At 42.8% G+C, this 18,857-nt stretch overlaps 2 protein-coding genes and 1 pseudogene across 2 annotated transcripts; 1 reads left to right on the forward strand and 2 right to left on the reverse strand.

Moving 5' to 3' along the window:
* The first annotated feature begins 599 nt into the window (after positions 1-599).
* Positions 600-3,666, forward strand: LOC122541997 (immunoglobulin lambda-1 light chain-like). The gene is made up of 3 exons (XM_043679290.2): positions 600-717; positions 833-1,186; positions 3,023-3,666. The coding sequence occupies exons 1-3, from the start codon at positions 669-671 to the stop codon at positions 3,343-3,345; spliced, it is 726 nt and encodes a 241-aa protein (XP_043535225.2). The 5' UTR covers positions 600-668; the 3' UTR covers positions 3,346-3,666.
* A 4,338-nt stretch (positions 3,667-8,004) lies between these two features.
* LOC148135303 (putative G protein-coupled receptor 139) lies at positions 8,005-9,105 on the reverse strand. Its single transcript, XM_087985025.1, has 2 exons — positions 9,039-9,105; positions 8,005-8,921 (listed from the first exon to the last, which is right to left on the reverse strand). The coding sequence occupies exons 1-2, from the start codon at positions 9,103-9,105 to the stop codon at positions 8,005-8,007; spliced, it is 984 nt and encodes a 327-aa protein (XP_087841151.1).
* A 1,304-nt stretch (positions 9,106-10,409) lies between these two features.
* LOC148135304 (immunoglobulin kappa light chain-like) lies at positions 10,410-18,556 on the reverse strand (annotated as a pseudogene).
* Positions 18,557-18,857: the final 301 nt, after the last annotated feature.

Genomic DNA, 18,857 nt, shown 5'->3' on the forward strand with positions numbered 1-18,857 from the left:
AAATTTGTGGTTAGGAAAAAATGAGAAAGTTCTGGCCAAGTGCAGGGAAATGGGATTATCGTGGACAGACATTTTGGCCGGCTTGGACCAGTTTAAGCCAAAGGGCCTGTCGCCGTGCTGTAGGACTCTATGACTGTAAATCTGGCTAGCATGGACGCATTGGGCCCGTTTCCTTGCTATATATGCCTCTAGGACTCTGCATCTCTATGACTCAAGGGGAGCAGAGAGAGAGAACAGAGGCTTTTTTCTTTCCTGTATGTTTTGAAGAAGACATTGTTTACATTTCTTGGGTCTAAAGTGGGATCGGGGATTGAGTTGAATGATCAACCAGGATCCTATTGGAAGGCAGATTCGTATCGAAGGGCTGAATGACCTATGTCTGACCTAATTTGCTATGTTCCAATGAACACAGTCCATTCAAACGTTAAACATTCGTAAATGCAAAGGTTCAGAAGATGGACAAGGGTGTGAGAAGCCAGAAATAGATCGGGTAAAACCCAAAGGGTCGATTTGCCTGGTCTCTGCCTTTTCATTTGCATTCCGGTGAATAAATAAGGCTGGGAAGCCCTCCCAGTTTACCGACACTGGTTGCAGAGCGGCTCCCACAAACACTTAGACTGAAAGCTTCACCCGGGTGGCTGGCTGTTTCCACACATTCTCCAGTGGAAATGTTTCCCATACTGCATCTGCTGTGTGTTCTGCTGCTCCACGTGACAGGTCAGAAATTGCTCTAGTCTAACATCTGTCCGTTAAATATTTTTGTGTCAGCCCCGGTTCCTTTATTGTTCCCAAAGTCACTGGGTGTGTGCATGTGTGTGTTTCTTAATGATAGGTACCTTGGCTGATGCTGATCCTGTCCTCAAACAGAGTCTACTTTCCGACCCAGTCTCTGTTGGCGAGACCGCCCGGTTGAAGTGTGTGCTGCAGGATGATAATGTGGACACCTACGATGTGCGTTGGTACCGACAGAGTCTCGGAGAAACCCCAGTGTTTGTTATCCAGCATAAGGTCAATGGTGAAATACACAGAGGTACCGGCTTCACTGACCGTTTCCAACCTTCACGAGACTCTCCTAACAACAGTTACATTCTAACCATCGGAAACGTGGTCTCTGGTGACTCTGCCGTCTATTACTGTGAAGTGTGGGGTTACATCTATGGAGGTGGAACTGCCCTGATCGTCCGGAGTAAGTGGTTCTATTTTCTCTATATATACTTTTATTTTCAGATAAGTTGAATATGTATCGCTTCAGAGTCGATACTGTTCTCTGTATGTCGAAAACATCACGATGTAATACACTTTGCAACATTTCTAACTCGTACTCACAAGGCAAAGTATTGCATTAATAATTTTCTCACAGATGCACACAGGGTAGAGAGTTGTTTCTATTAATAATGCTGTCTCTTTCACATAAGCATGTATCCACAGCCACATAGCCACTCCCTACAAAAACCAATCCCCGACACAGACAGACAGACAGGCACACACACGCGCGCACGCACACACACACACACACACACACACCCCACACACACACACACACACACACACACACCCCACACACACACACACACGCGCGTGCGCGCACACACACACACACACACACACAATCAGATAGAATATATCAATTATTTTCCCACACAGGTCAGTGTTTTATTAACAATTCTCTCTATTTTACAGAAACACACAGGACAGAGTGTTAATTGTCTCAATAGTTCTCTCTATCCCTTTCCCTCTCCCTTTGTCATATGCACAGGTCAGAAATTAGAACATAGAACAAGTCAGCACAAAACAGGTTTTTCGGCCCTTGATGTTGCACCGACGTGTGAACTAATCTAAGCCCATTACCCTATATTATCCCATCATAATCCATATGCTTATACAAGGAGTGTTTAAATGTCCCCAACGTGGCTGAGTTAACTAAATTGGCAGGTAGGGTATTCCATGCCCTTACCACTCTCTGAGTGAAGAACCGGCCTCTAACATCTGTCTTAAATCTATCACCCCTCAGTTTGCAGCTATCCCCCCTCGTACAAGCAGATGTCATCATCCGAGGAAAAAGTCTGTCACTGTCCACCCTATTTAATCCTCTGATCATCTTGTCTGTCTCTATTAAATCGCTTCTTAGCCTTCCTCTCTCCAATGAGAACAGACCCAAGTCCCCCAGCCTTTCCTCATAAGGCCAGGCAACATCCTGGCAAATCTCCTCTGCATCTTTTCCAATGCTTCCACTTCCTTCCTGTAATGGAACGATCAGAACTGCACACAAAATTCCAAGTGAGGCCGCACTAGCGTTTTGTACAGTTGCAGCATGACATTACAGCTCCAAAACTCAATCCCTCTACCGGTAAAGCCAAACACGCCGTCTGCCTTCTTAACAGCACTATCAATCTGGGTGGCAACTTTTACGGATCTATATACATGGGCACCAAGATCCCTCTGCACATCCACACTACTAAGCATCTTTCCATTGACCCACTTTTCTGCCTTCCTGCTATTCTTCCCACTCCGTTTAGATCGAGAAGTATCTCTCACATGCACAACTCAGTATTATGTTAATAATTCTCACACACACGCACAGCGGTTACCATCTTGTATGAACCAATTATTCGCTATTACACACAGGTCAGATGGTTATGTTAATATCTATCGTTCACACACACACACACTTCACAGTGTTATCCGTGCATTAATCAATCACTCACTCTCGATCCAATTCTGTCACACACACGCACATGCATAGGTAGTTGTTATGTACTAACATTTCTTTCTCTTTCACTAGCACATAAAAAAGTTAGAGTATTACAAATTAAATTTTTTTCTGTCTCTGTCCTACACACAAACACACAACATATCCTCACATTTAGATACACACGTCAAAGTGTTATTTGCAAAGATATTAATGATGCTCTGTCGCTCGCACAATTCAAAGTTTTATACAAATAAATAATTCTCCCTTGCACACATGGTCAGCGTTTTTTTGTTCATATATATAATCCTCTCTCTCGATTCCCTCACACAGGTAGTGATGATCAGAAACCATCTGTCCTTCTGCTCCCTCCTTCGCCAGAAGAACTAGACACAGGATCAGCAACTCTGTCCTGTCTGGTGAATCGCTTTAAGCCAGGTTTTGTACAGGTCCTCTGGAGCGTGGATGGAAAAGAGACAGACAGTGGGGTGACCACAAGCGCCGTGTCCCTGGACAGTGATCAGAGCTACAGTCTGAGCAGTTACCTGAAAGTCCCGGTCACTGACTGGAAGAAAGGCTCCAGATATTCCTGCAGTGTGAGTCACGGTTCACTGAACTCACCTCTCCTCAACACCATCAGCTCCAACGAATGTTAGCTCGAAGGTATACAGTGTCATGGGTCAGTCACTTCGTGCAATGTGGCGTTTTGTTGTCTGTTTTTGTTTTGCAATGCAATTTCTCAGCAATATCAGTATTTGGTGAACAATCTGAATATCGAAGAATGTCAGAAATCAGTGAAATAATTGTTCCATTTGGTGAGTAGGGATTTTCTGCTACAATTGCCTCCAACATTTTGCGTATAAACTTTCACTTTGGGTAGAACGGCGTGCAATCTCCCCTTCTTGACAATGACCATGTTGTATTTGTGAAGCTTGCATGAAAGAAGATCTGAATAAATATGAAATGGTACCACGAAATGACTGTCTATCGTTATTGGACACTGAAAGGAGCACTAAGGGCCTTGGCTATGGATAGTTTACACCTGTGACAATGTTACACAATATTGCATCAAATGATGCGTGGGCTCGCACATCAATAACATTCACCCAACCACTCCCGGCAGCAATAAATCCTCCAATCTCCCCCACTTCCCGAAGAAGCGACTCTCCCATTCTCCCCCCACTCCCCGTGGGAGTGAGTTCACCATTCTTCCACACTTCCCGTGGGAGCGAGTCCTCCATTCTTCCTTACTTCCCATGGGCAAGTTTGCTCCATCTTCCCCCATTTTACACATGGTCTCCTGGTACCATGGCCCCCATTCTCCCCCACCTCCCATGGGAACGAGTGCTCCATCCTTCCCCACTCCCCAGTTTCAAAATATCCCTTCCTGAGGATGCTTCTCTTTGATTCCAGAGTTTATTCCTGAGGATTGAGTGATGTTGAACAACTTCCGTTTTGTTTGCTACAGAAATGGAATATTCCACCCCATCGAACTCTCAGACTTGTAAAAGCATCAATCAAACCTCATGCCTTGAGGCTCTCTGTTCTTCAAAGAGATGTGTCTCAGGCTGCTCACTCTACTGATTGTCTAACCTCCCACTTCTGTCATCGATCTTGTTAATCATCACCCTTGTCTGGGTGCCTCTGTAATTCTGATGGAATTTGGTGCCCTGCGCTGTATACTTTAGTATGGTCTAAATGGCAAGAGTAGATAGCAGGTGCACTGTGTGAAACACACGCTGAGTCAGGGCCAGCACGCTGAGAGTCAGAATCAGAAAACCCACAGAGAGGTCTCTATCTCGGTCCCGTTTCCCGGTCCAACACACACAATTACAGGCACCCAGACACACACACACGCACACATTCGCACATGTGCCATTTCTCCATCGCCACTGACAATCATCTTCACACCGACAACAATTTATCAGCTACATCCACCCCCACCCCCTAATCTCAGCTTCTGGGTTCTGGTCAATGAGCTTTTTCTGAGGTGGGGGCACGCATCTTTGTCCTGTCCTATCTCATCCAGAATGTGCTATCCGTAGTTTCTCGTGGAAGCTGGTGGAGGATAAAGGCAGAGGCAGTCAGGGGAGATTGCTCCTGCTTGAGGGAGGGTCCCTAGCCAGATTTAAGAGGGGGAGGCTACACAGAAATGAGAGTTACTTTGATGCAGTGATACGTTGCGATCTAGGATGTAGGAAGGTAGAAGCAGATTCAACAGGAAATGTCTAAATGTGGGTAGCACGCATGGTAGGAATTTGGTGGAGAGGGTTTCCAGCAATGGGGAAGTGTTAGTTGTGGGATAGCCAGATCGCTCCTTCAATGACAGTCCCAGCCAACAACAACAACCCTCTGTGTTTTCTTATGGCGTATATTTTGAAAACTGGTCAGACAGTAACTGCCATAGAGAGAGAGAGCTAATTGCCCATCTGATATCTTGATCTCTAAGAAATTAGGAAACACTCTCTACCAAACATACCTTTTCATACTAGCAGTAAAAAGAAAGAAGATGACGCAGGGCGATCCGCAGCCAGATGAGCAAAGGCACAGAATAAGACAGTGATGGTGTAGTTTTGAAATTAAGTTGATATAATTTTAATAAGTGTCTTATTGGAACAGCATATTGTTATAGAGTTGGAGGCAGATAATAAGCAGTTACGAGAAAGTGGGGCTGAGAGTTGCGAATAGTTGTTGTTTAATGCCCACTTTTAGATTTAAAAATATTGATGTTATTTTCTTTAAATAGTGGTATCTGGGATTTTGCTGTTACTCATATTTTAACAGATTATGAGGCAAGGTGAGTTTTTCTGGTTATTTGGTTTAATTAACAGAGGGATGCAACTCCGTGCCATAATATATCATGGGTTGGGCTAAATGCTAATGGATTAACATTCTAGAAGCCCAGGCAAATGTTCTTGAGCAATTTATTTTAATCTCACTTAGTCAGATGGTGTAATTTGCATTGACTAACAATTTTAAAAAGTTGGTCTGAAAACAACCGTGTGTCCATTGTTCTTCACTGTAAAAATACAAATGCTTTAGCTATACTCTTCAGGTAAAAGAAATCTTTGCATGGCCTGGTCGACACGTGATTTCAAACATGCCTTAATATTGCTGACTCAGCTACATTCTGAGCAAGTAGTGATAGGTCATAAATGCCAGCGTCACCCAAATGCAATGAATTTTGAAACAAAAATTTGTATACTATTCTTCTGGCAAACATGTTTACACCATCGTTGCTACATCAACTAAAATGCTCTAACGTTAAGGTCCAAACAGCTTTTGGTCACTTTATCAGCAGGACTACTTGTTTCTTAATCCATTCTTTAATTCTGGTTGGAAGCAGTTGAGGGCCACAATGAAACATCATTGAAAACGCAACGTGTGTCAGGAAATGGATATTTGCATTCCTTCGGTTATCACACCACCAATTTCCTCATCTTGTGCACACTTTTCCCCAACTGAACTGCGGAACCCCTTTTTGGTATGGAAAACTCTGTGGAGATTATGATTAACTAGGTGTGATAGTGATGGAACCTGATGCTTCATTGCTTTTTTAAAAAATTCGTTTGTGGGATATAGGCATCGCTGGCTGACCAGCATTTATTGCCTGCCCAATGGTTGCCCTTGAGAAGGTGGTGGTAAGCTGCCTTATTGAACAGTTGCTGTCCACTTGCTGTAGGTTGATCCACAATGCCATTAGGGAAGGAATTCCAGGATTTTTGTCCAGTGACAGTGAAGCAACGGCGATAAACGTCCAAGTCAGGATAGTGAGTGGCTTGGAGGGGAACCTGAAGGTGGTGGTGTTCCCATTGTCCTTCTAGATGAAAGTGGCCGTGGGTTTGGCAGGTGCTATCTGTGGATCTTTGGTGAATTTCTGCATTGCGTCTTGCAGACAGTACACACTGCTGCTCCTGAGTACTGATGGTGGAGGGGGTGAATAGTTGTGGATGTAATGTCAATCAAGTGTCAAGCTTCTTGAGTTATGTTGGAGCTGCACCCATCCAGGGCATTTTGGGAGTATTCCATAACACCCCTGACTTATGCCAGCAAATATTTAACGTAACCAGAATTAAACAGCGTGAACGAACCATTATTTATTATTAACACAAATGAATTTCCATGTACGTATGTAGGGTTACCATTTGGTAAACTGTTCTCTTCCACAGTGTTGCGCATATAAAGGCTGAGCTGATAATGGGGTTTAAGGAGTTTACTGTTTCCTTCATGATATTGAATGCAACATAAATATAGAGAAACTGGTTGCTGATTTGCAAAATACTTCCACCGTTCCGTCGGTACATCCTAGCCCATTTGAGGTACCACATCATGGCTCTGACTGAACTCCCTCCAGTTAACAGTGCTCTCACCAGATTTCACAACACAGATTTGCGATCAGGACGCTCAAACACCCCTGCACTAACTGTATGAACTCCCCGGCTGTCAACAATTCCCTTTCCGACAGATAGATGGTGATGTGGTCACAAATTTTCTGAACAAGCTATCCACTTAACATTCAATCTTGTGGATGTGCACGAGTACAGCTGCCGCTTGAGCTAGGAACTTGGGAGCTCATGTCGTCACTTCCGAGAGGCACTTCTTGCACATGTGATCATCTAGGACACTGGCAGGATGCATGAAATTTCACATGTTACCGGTCACACATTTTTACAATTGGCTGAGCTGCGCTGCCACGGCTTGAATTTATTTCTCTTTTTCAAACATCTCTCTGCGTTGGATTAAGATATCATTTGGTTCAGATTTCTGCTTAATCTTCATGTTTCACAGTTCTACCCAAGGATAGCTACCTACTTTTATAATAATATTATTTTATATTTTACAGCAAAGTCTGGACAATCCCACGACCCACTTATTAAGAACTGACAAAGTTACAGATTTGCTTTGATGTCCCTAACTTTGTATTCTGCTTTCAATTCAGCATTGACCATTTAGGAGCAGGCAACAGCTTTGCCTCTCAGTTTTCCATGAATGTGATTCATGTCTAAGCCCAGACGTTTACAATGGCTTCCCGAGCAGTGCTCTTGAACGTCTGCAGTCTCTCGGATTCACAGGTAAGTGATTTACTGCAGAAAAGCTCCGGTATAATTCAGTAGGCGTATAATCTCCACATTAAGAGGAAAATGGAGCTGTCAATAAAATAGCATAACATGCAATGAAATGGGTAGTTACTCTGGATTTCTGGGTATATTGAGATCTGCAGGGGCACTGTGTCAATTCAATGGCATCTAATTTTATTGATCTATTTACAGAATGGATCTATTTGTGAGCTCAGAAACCTAGTGTAACACACTAGGTTACTGTTGCATATTTTTGTTTAGTTTATTGATTAGCTGAATAGCTAACTGAACAGGCATAACACTCTTTAAGTTCTCCCTGAACTTGGCCTGAGTCACCCCATAAATAAATGTGTTTATGCAGCAACATAAGTTCCGTAGCATGAATCCAACTTGTCCGAAGGTGTACAAAGAGTCATTGTAATACCGGGGATTTATTCCTGCAATGCTGTAATATAAGAAATCTATAACATATATGAACCACAGAAGAATGAAGCTCCCTGATATGGTGAAGAGTAATATCACAGACTTCCTTCTGCTCTCTATCTCTGTGTCACTATGCTTTTCTCTCTCGGTCTGACCCTTCAGCCTCTTACGGATTTGGTTAGCCGCGAGAATATGTCGGACTGTCAGGGCATTGAATAAGAGAATTAAAGTAAACGGTAGCAGTGGCGTTAAAATCTTATCAATCCAGTCAAACCCCACCCAAGCAGGAACAGTGTAATAGCTCGGCTTTTTATAACAGAACCACGGCACATTATCAATTATCTCCCCAGGTTCCTTTGTGAAATAGAATGGAACATTTTTCAAAGACAGCAGAATGGAAGTTGTTGTTAAAACTGCAGCTGCTGTTCTCTCATTGCAATATTTTGCTTTCAGTGTCTGGCAGCAAATTGCGACATATCGATCAAAGGAGAAAGTGATGGTGAACCAAACGGAACAGTCCATTGCTGAATGAGTAAAGGCATAGAGGAGGCTACACACAGGTGTAATATCCAGAAAAGATCCCGGGAAATAATAATAACTGATCCGATACAGGACAACATCAATGATAATAAACATTAGATCTGCTGTGGACATGGCCATCATGTAGCGGATGGTGCAGGTAGATAGACCACACTTCCATCGTGCTAGGATCACAATTGCAATTAAGTTCACTGTAAGAGGAAGAAGGGAAAATTAACTTGAAACTACTGACAAAAAAATCCTCATATCAAACACAAAGGAAATAGAATAGCAAGATGGCCACAAATTGATCTAGCACTGTCACTTACCAGGGACACCAATGATAGCAAGGATCATGTAGAATATTCTCTTACTTCTGTAGATTAATTCACGCATTTTATACTTCTAATGATTTGCCCTTGCCTATTGGAGACAATCTCGCAAAATTAACCTGTGAGGTGATGCATTAATGGTGCATTTAATGTGTACCCATGCTAAGTCCCCAGAGAGTCAGAAATTGCAATATTGTTGGAGTAAGGTGTTTTTAATTGTAACTAACAGGTTGCAACATGCCTTAGTTTCTGTTTTTGCTGGAATATGCTCATGACAAAAGAAATTGGAAATATTCCACAGCCTAGGAAATTTGGATCAATGCAATTAAATAATTAAATTGCATGGTGCCTTTTTCCAACAATGACAATATTCACTCAAATTCAGGCAGAAAGAATAAAGAAGAGGCACATTATAAAAATTATAGGAAGTTGTTGAGTTTCGAGATGCAGAGTGATCTTGGTGTCCTAGTGTAGCAACTGCAGAATGTTTGTCAGCAGGTGCAGTAAGTAACTACGAAATCCTAAACAATGTCTTATTTTATTGTGAGAGAGATTGAGTGCCAGAGTATTGAGGTTATTCTTCATTTATAGTAGGAATGAGTAAGACCACATCTGGAGTACAATGCATAGTACTGGTCACTGTACTTATAGAAATATGTTAATGTGTTGGAAGCATTTCACAGAGGTATTCCAAGGACAGTATCTTAAATGTTTGAATTACCTCAGAGGAAAGGTGAGACAGACAAAACATATTACATGGAGTTTAGAACAATCACAGGTGACTTAATTGAAACCTAGAATGTCTTAAAATGCCCAGACCAGATAGATGTGGAAAGAACATCGTTATTGGCCAGGCTAGATACCGTCAAAACGTTTAAAGAAGGTAGCCCAGACCCTAACTTTTCTGGTCGTTTTGAGCAGGTGTACATTGGATATTGCAGAAGTGATGCAGCTGGTCAAAACCTCTCGGTTTTTAACAAAATGGAATTTATTTACAGAGCCCCGAATGAAACACAAACAAAAGAGTACAGAATACAGAATAACTTAACATATCCGAAAACCCAAAAGCTTAATGATACTGTTCCACCTACTTTCAGCATCTCCATAAACACCCCCTTGGCAAAAAGTGGTAAAATCATACACAGATTCTTAGAGGAGAGATGTCAAGGAGAGAAAGGACGAGCATGGAACAGTTTTGTTGACCAGCAGCTTGAAAAAAACTGACTGCTTGCTAAAACGAAACCAAATCAAACCATACCAGAGAAAAGCTGAGTTGGGATAACTGGTCACTCCCCTTTCATTGTACAAGTGGTGTTTTTTTTTCTAACTTGAAAGCCTTTTACCTGAGACAGTATCTGTTAGCTACAATCAATTTGGCCCTAAAACTCGGACACCAGAAACATCAGAACCTATGCGTTTATGACCCATCTGAAAGAAAATCCAAGGGCAATCTCAACTTGGTAAAGAAGCAACATCTCCTTTTAGAGAATCTAGAACTGGGGTATTAGTTTAAAAATAAGGGGTCAAACATTTCAAACATAATAAGGCCACGACGGAGAACAGTGGAAGAGGGAAGAAACAATTTACAATTTAAGATGAAGAGAGATGGATATGCTTCCCCGCATCCCTTTGTCTCTATCAGATACTCCCAGGACAGATACAGCACGTAGTTAGATACAGAATGAAGCTCCCTCTACACTGTCCCCCATCAAACGCTCCCAGGACAGGGAAAGCACGGAGTTAGATACAGAAAAGCTTCCCCTATAGTGCATCCCACTTATCAAATATTCCCAAAGGCAGGGACAGCGCGGGGTTGGATACAGAGTAAAGCTCCCTCTGCACTGCCTCCCTTCCATCAAACACTCACAGAACAGGTATAGCTCTGGGTTCAATACAGAGGAAAGCTCCCTCCTGATATTTTTCGATGAACCTGTTTGTGGATATCGTTACACAGTCCTGGAGCAGATGGTACTTGAACATTAACCTCCTGGCTCAGAGGTATAGAAGAATAATAGGCAACACTGTGTCATATATCCTTCAAATGTGACTGTTTGAACCACAGCACCAATCCACAGAATCGTAATGCAGATTATGGTGGATTAACCATGCTAAATTGCCCATAGTGTTCTGGGATATAAAGGTTAGATGCATTAATCGGGGTAAATGTGGAGGGATGGGTTTTGGTGGGATACTCTTTGGAAGTTCAATGTGGACATGTTGGGCTGAAGGGCCTGTTTCCACACTGTAGGGATTCGATGATTCTATGATTCATTGGTTATCCGTTAAATACCCAGGAAGGGGTCATTTAGCCCAATACATTAATGTCCCTGCTCCATATAGACGTCTGAATGTATTCATCTTAAGACCATCAGTATATCCTCATATTCTTTCATCCCACAATTGTTATTAAGCACTCCCTCCTCACTGGTCCGCTAGTCAATCCAATGCAGATTCTATTTGGCAAAGCGACTGGTCAGAACTGAACAAGTACTTACAGTGCCATGGCTCCAAGCTCTTGCCGGGGCTGTGACGTTGCTCCTGATACTGTATGCTCCAATCGAGTCTCTTGTCCCAGAATCGGTCCAACCCCCAGTATCCCATTTGGAAACATTCCAGTGGATGGGGGCACTACGGGAGATCACTTTGTTCGCCAAACACGTCAATGGGATAGTTTCCATAGAAAATCTGTCATCTAGCGGCGAAGATAAGATTAATATGTTTGGGGCACCTGATGGCGCTTAAGAGGAATGAAGCATTTTTAGTTCACCATTGCTGGTCAATTCACAGTGAAAATTGAATCGATTAACCTTAATTCTTAACTGTTACGAGCAATTTTGAACCATTTCCAAATATAAGGGATATTCCAAAGAATTTGCACAGTAATAAACACCCGAATCATTTCTCTGCATGCCCTCAGTCACCAGTGTATCTGTAGTCTGCCTACCATCAACTTCAATCTTCCATCCGGGGGCTTGCCTTTTTTCGCATTATAAGTGAGTTGCAGAGGTTCTCGTCGCTGCTGCTTGAACCAACGAACATTTCCCTTCGCAAACCAACTCATGTGGCAACACAGCTTAACGGTGCTCCCAACCGAGACAATTTGAAGAGCTGAAGTCTGCTCGAGCACAGCCTGAGAGACAGTAATTGAGGGGTATTGGACTAGGTTCGACCCACTCAAAACATTTCAAGAAAATAGCCCGGACCCTAACTTTGCTAGTTGTTTTAAGCAGGTGTACTGTGGATACTCCAGGAGAGAGGCAGCTAGCCCAACCAATTAGTTTTAAACAAAACAAGTTATTTGCAAGGTTTCCAAATGAAACACAAAGAAAAGCGAACAGATTACAGAATAACCTAATCTATCTTAAAACCCAATAGATTGTCTCAACATAATGATGCTGTTCCAAATTCCTGCAACAATCTCCAGAAACACCCCTTGCTAAAATAAAAAGGACCTTACTGCGGACAGATGGTGGAGAGATTCCGCATAGCTGTTTCTTGGACTGCAGTCTCAAAACTGACTGCTTGCTTTCAGTGATCAGCCAGACTGCTGAAACCAAACCAAACCAGAGGAAAGCTGAGCTGGGAGAACTGTCCACTTCCCTTTCCATTGTACAATTTTCTTTTCAACTTGAAAGCATTCTCAAGAATTAAACCCGGGCTTTTCGAATCGCTCCTTTTACGACCTTTCTGGGGGAAAAAGCGAAGGGCAGCATAACCTTGTTAAAGGAGCATTATCATCATAGCGATAACAGAACATGCTGTGATTCGGCAGACAGCAAATCGAGCTGTGCTCGACAAAGGCAACTTTAGATCGTAAACTGAATGACAAATTATTCATGGGGCACTAATCAGATAAAATGATGAGAGAAAGAGAAAGGAAGTCAGGCAGACAGGGAAGCAGAAGGAAATAACAAATGAAAGACAGATGAATGAATTAATGAGAGAAAGGAAGAAAGGGCGGCACTGCGGCTCAGTGGTTAGCAAAACTGCTTCACAGCACCAGGGACCCGCGTTCGATTCCTGCTTCATGCAACTGTCTGTGTGAGCTTACTCTGGGTGCTCTGGTTTCCTCCCACAGGCCAAAGATGTGCAGGTTGGGTGAATTGGCCATGCTAAAGTGCCCATCATGTTAGGGGCATTCATCAGGGGTAAACACAAGGTAGGGGAATGGGTCTGGGTAGGTTATTCTTTGAAGGGTTGGTGTGGACTTGCTGGGCTAAAGGGCCTGTTTCCACACTGGAGGGAATCTAATCATAGATACGTTCTTGATTCGTGGAGGGAACCAGTGAAAAGACAGGAGAGTGGAGTTGGCACAGCACATCAGCAGACTCGGTGGGCTGAAGGGCCTCATTCTGGTCCTATTTAGGCAACTACAATCATGCAATGATCTGCATTTCACCTGCCACTCTCTCCATCCCATCCCAAGCTTTATTTTTTAACTGGCTCCATTCCATGGTTTCTCACAGGGCAACAGATCAGTCTTCTCTCGACCATAACTCCATTCTCTCTTTTTGATTCAATTTTTCGCACCAGCCTGTTCAGAGATGTTATGACATGTGAACCTGGAGCATATGGGGCTTGAACCCGTGCATTGCCACTTCACCACACGGTGACTACACTTTCCATGTAAAAACATTGCCCATGACTTTTTAAAATCTCCCTCCTCTCGCCTTAAAAATATGTCCTGTGGTCTTGAAATCCCCCACTCCAAGGAAAAGACCGCTACTATTCACCTAATCTATACCTTCCATGGCTTGATAAACCTTTCTAAGGTCACCCCCTCAACTTTCAATGTAAAAAGCCCCATCCTATCCAGGCTCCCCTTGTAAGTCTACCCTCTATTCCCATAATATCCTGGTCAATCTCTTCTGAACCCTCTCCAGCTTCATAACCAGAACTGGACTCAGTGCTCCAGAGAGTAACCAGATGTTGTTGAAACACATGTAAAAGTCGACTTCAGCATAATCTATCATAAAATAATGAGGCCAAAATAGTTACTTAATCTCGTGTTTGTGTTTGGTGACCACACTGCTCCTTTGGAAGTGTGACCCTTGGCATTAACCACATTATGAACTAATGTGCACATCTCCCTAATCTACACATCTCCCGTTGCTTTCAAGAGTTAACAGGTTAGCAACACAATGATATTGGCCCTCTACGTTCTGTCTCCAGGGTGTGATGGGATGTTGGGTACCATTCAAACTAGGCGTTTGGTATTTCTCCTCATATTACAAGATAAACAGCAAGAGGACAATGATAGGCTCCTGGTGCGGATTTAGGGGCGAGTGAATAATGCGGACTGGCCAGAATGCAAACGAATAGCATAACTGTAATTGATTACTGATTCCTAATCCTCTGGCTTCTGTGGCCTGAAACTTGCAGAGCATACTACAGGACACTGTTAAAACGGACATAACGTTATTTATGTTTATTTATGAACTATCAATAGTGTTTTTTTTTATTCACTCACGGGGTGAGGACGTCGCAAGCCAAGCCAACCCTAATTGCCCAGATGGAAGTTAAGAGTCAACCACATTGCTGTGTGGAGTTACATTTAGGCCAGACTAGGTAAGGATGGCAATTTCCTTCCCTAAAGGGCTTCAGTGAAACCAGATGGGGTTTTCCATCAATCAACATGGATTCATGGTCATCATGAGACTCTTACTTCGAGGTTTTGCTAGTTCAAATTCCACCACCTGCCTTTCTGGTATCTCTCCATCTAAGGGAGTCGAGGGTTCGAGGGAAAGGGTAGGAGAGTGGATGCTAGGGATATCAGATCAGACACGATCCTGTTGAATGGTGAAGCAGGCCCGATGGGCAGATTGGTCCACTCCTGGTCCTATTTCTTGTGCTCTTATGCCATCAGAAGATGATAAAAACGAGCAGACCTTTACAATCGGGCAAAAGACAAAAAGTTGTTAGTTCCATACCCTTCAGTTAGACTGTTGCAACGAGAATACCTCGAGAGTTTTGCAGTTTCAAAACAGGTACTGCATAATGTTGAGCTGTGCAATATAATGCTACTTTTTTAATGAGTGAGTGGGAGAAATCAAACCTGCGTAGCACTAAAAGTCTTTGAGTTAAAGAATGTCTGTCTGACAACAGCCCTCAAATGTGTCCAGCTGCAACGTGCTCAAAAGTTAAGTGACAGAGCGGCAACAGAGGGATAGCGTCCAAAGTGTGCAGACACAAAACATCCATCTCTCCCTCCTCACTCAGGAAAATGAAATAAATGTTAGCAGCAAAATTAGAAATAATTCGAAAACAGGGTAAGAACTGGGTCCTTCTGATTGAGATAACGGCAAATGGCATTCGTAGAGTCATACAGCATTTCAGTGCATCGAGTCTGTGTCAACCTATCGCCACCCTTTCTGCTTCCCAGCACTTGGCCCACAGTCATAGCTAAAATCACATGGACTGTTGATTGCCTGAACTTTGTTTATCTTATCTTCATTATTTTCTGTCCAATGCATGTGCATTAAATGTGCATGGGAACACCAAAACTTTCAAGTTCCCCTCAGAGCCACTCACGATTCTTACTTGGAAGTATATCGCCATTCCTTCACTGTCGCTGGGTCAAAACGCTGTAATTCCTTCCCTAAGGGCATTGAGTGTCAATCTACACCAGATGGACTACTGCAGTTCAAGAAGGCAGGTCAGCACCACCTTCTCATGGGGCAACCAGGGATGGGAAATAAATGTTGGCCAGCAACGAGCCAACATCCCACGATTTTCTTTATAATCTAATGTCGTTTATCTGTTGTAATCAAGTGTGTGTGTGTGTGTATGGTTTGAAGAGGAAAGGTAAGTTGTTGACTAATAGATGATATCTTATTTCTTTGTTCTCCTCTTGTTAATCTTAGCTATGTTATTAAAACAGTTGTTTTGCCATTACTGATAAAGCTCGAAGTGAATTCATTTGTTCTGAGTAACACTCAGTCATGCAAATTTCTCATTTTGACAATCTGAGTGGAATTTGACACATTCATACTTTTTTTAAACTATTTGCAAAACAGAGCTGCGGGATTACTGATGAACTCTTTCAAGTGATGACATAGGGACCCATCCTGGGACCACTTCTGAAGTGCAGATGGGTTATATGCACGGTTATCCTATGGAAATCCCAATGTAAGAGAATTGCTGAAATGTCTGAAGTCTCCAAAGCTATCTGGTTAAGAATTAGATTAGATTAGATTAGATTACTTTACAGTGTGGAAACAGGCCCTTCGGCCCAACAAGTCCACACCGACCCGCCGAAGCGTAACCCACCCATACCCCTACATTTACCCCTTACCTAACACTACGGGCAATTTAGCATGGCCAATTCACCTGACCTGCACATCTTTGGACTGTGGGAAGAAACCGGAGCACCCGGAGGAAACCCACGCAGACACGGGGAGAACGTGCAAACTCCACACAGTCAGTCGCCTGAGGCGGGAATTGAACCCGGGTCTCTGGCGCTGTGAGGCAGCAGTGCTAACCACTGTGCCACCGTGCCGCCCACAATTCGATGGGTACAACTGGCATTAAGAAAGTAGTTTCAAAATGTCTCGCTACTGAAATCCTATTTTAACGCCAAAGTAACCATTCAACTGACAAGCAATGCACCTTGCACTCCCTCGTAAATGCACAAACTTCTGACCTCTTTACACCCACACATACAGTGAATCCACACCCCACTTCCCCCGGTTCCAAAATACAAAGATTCTGGACTCAACCATCCATGTCACACTATCTAATACTCACTTTCCCCACACCCATCACAGCTGTCTACATCCCTTCGCCAGCCCCCATCCCCATCGCCAGGCCTGACAGCAAACTTTGTAGTTGGAACCAATACACCCCACCTCAGATTTTGACCCGTCTCCCCTTGCCCCACCCCTTTGAGATCAAAATCTCCTTAGCCCCCCCCCCAAGACCTGACACAAGCCCCCACTCTCCCTACCCCAGTCCTCTTGGCTGGGACGATATCGACACACACCTACTTGCTCCACCACTGATGCTCAGTGGCATTATTTTTGTTCTCTTTGAAAGTGTTCCACTCATTGTATCTGTTTCGGTGATTGTTAAATTTAGTTGGAAAAGAATTCATTGTAATCATATCCAAATATATATGATGAGAACCTCCTGGCTGACACAATAGAAGATCGACACTGTTTATTATTGCCTTGATCGTGAGAGCTCACAGAAGACAAAATTAAACTTAACCATTACATTTGACTTGCTCATTAATGTATTGGAATTGATATTGCAAGCAATGCTCAACTGAGACTAGACAAATATTACACAATGAATGAAATGAAGAGTTTATGTCCTTAGATTTCTGTAATAGGATTTTATACTATTAGGGTTTACACTGAAGCTGACAATGTTATTTGGGGTTAAAGGATGCTATAGCTATATCAGTGCATTAAACGATGACCATGTTCAGAGGACTTGTGAAGACAATCAGATTAGGTTGTTGATAGAAGTTTAAAGTTGTTCATGTAATGCTGTTTGAGAAGAAATTATGTTACAAGGTGGGGTGAGGACAAACTATTGGACAGAGATGTCGAGAAGGACTGACCTTCATGGCAACCTCAGCTGATATGCAAATTGAATTACTATCACTCTGCATCACAAACCAGCTGCCAAGCCAAGTGATCTCACCTATTCCACACCCCTCCCCCGAATCAGATTGTACATCCAACTGAAGTAATGCCAGTCTAATTGTTTTAATCAAAAAATCATGTTCAGGTTTTTGGAGTTTTGTAAATTAATACCAGAGAGAATTATATTATATTCGTATGGAATTGTCTGAGCTGTTGTAATCTGTTCTTTTCGTCATACCAAGCTAACTTGGAAAATAAATGTCAGAAGTATGCCTTCCCTGTGGAGATATCGCTGAGTATAAACACTCTGGGAAAATAGCATTTCAGAGCTTCCGTTATAGAGATTGCTTTGAGCAGGGAAGGAGGAGTTTATTCCCAGAGAAAATGCATCTTCTCAGGCAATCAATTGCAAAAATATAATATACAATCCTTGCAATGGTTGGTGTCCCTGGTAAGTGGCCATTACCATTGAAGTTGCATCGATTTGCATCAGGGAAGGTTTCTGCTTTTGTGAGGGAGAATGTTGTACATTTTATTACTAAAACTAGTCATATCGAGACATTGTTCAGAGAAGTCAATGCATTATTTGTCGTTCTATGTGGCATCAGCATTTTTTGATCACTTGCCTCAACTAAAAGAAAGACTCTGTGGTTCACATGCTTGATGAATTAAAGGAGTATCAAAGGCTATTGGGATAATGTTACGAAACATAGGACATAGAATCAGGGTTTGGTCCTTTGAACTTGCTCCTCCTTTCAATGTCATCATGATTGCACATTCAACTCAGCTCTCACTTGCTCCCCCAATATTCTTTGATCCCTTTAGAGCTATATCTACATCCTTCTCAAAGGCATTCAATGTTTTGGCTTCAAATATTTTCTGCAGCCGAGATTTCCACAGACTTAGTACTCCGAGTGAAGACATTTCTCCTCATCTCAGTCCTATCTTGTATCATTGGACTGTGAGCCCTGGTTCAGGACTCCATCAGGAGCATTCCTCCTGCATTTATCATGTTAGCTCATGTTAGAACTTTGTGGGTTGATCTCAGGGAGTTGTCTTAATCAGAGTAGAAGGAGGTTTCCCTATTACCGTTGATGGATTGAGTGCTGGGACACCTTCAAACAAGAGCAGAGATAATTGTCAGGCAATGGTTTACTTTTGCATAAAATAAACTGGGTCCATGAGAGCCTCCCATGCTGAAGCATAGTTCAAATCTGTTGTCACC

This window comes from Chiloscyllium plagiosum, unplaced genomic scaffold, assembly GCF_037043375.1.
Source record: "Chiloscyllium plagiosum isolate Xiang-an unplaced genomic scaffold, Cpla_swu_hap1 HiC_scaffold_50, whole genome shotgun sequence".
In the NCBI taxonomy this organism is placed as follows: domain Eukaryota; kingdom Metazoa; phylum Chordata; class Chondrichthyes; order Orectolobiformes; family Hemiscylliidae; genus Chiloscyllium; species Chiloscyllium plagiosum.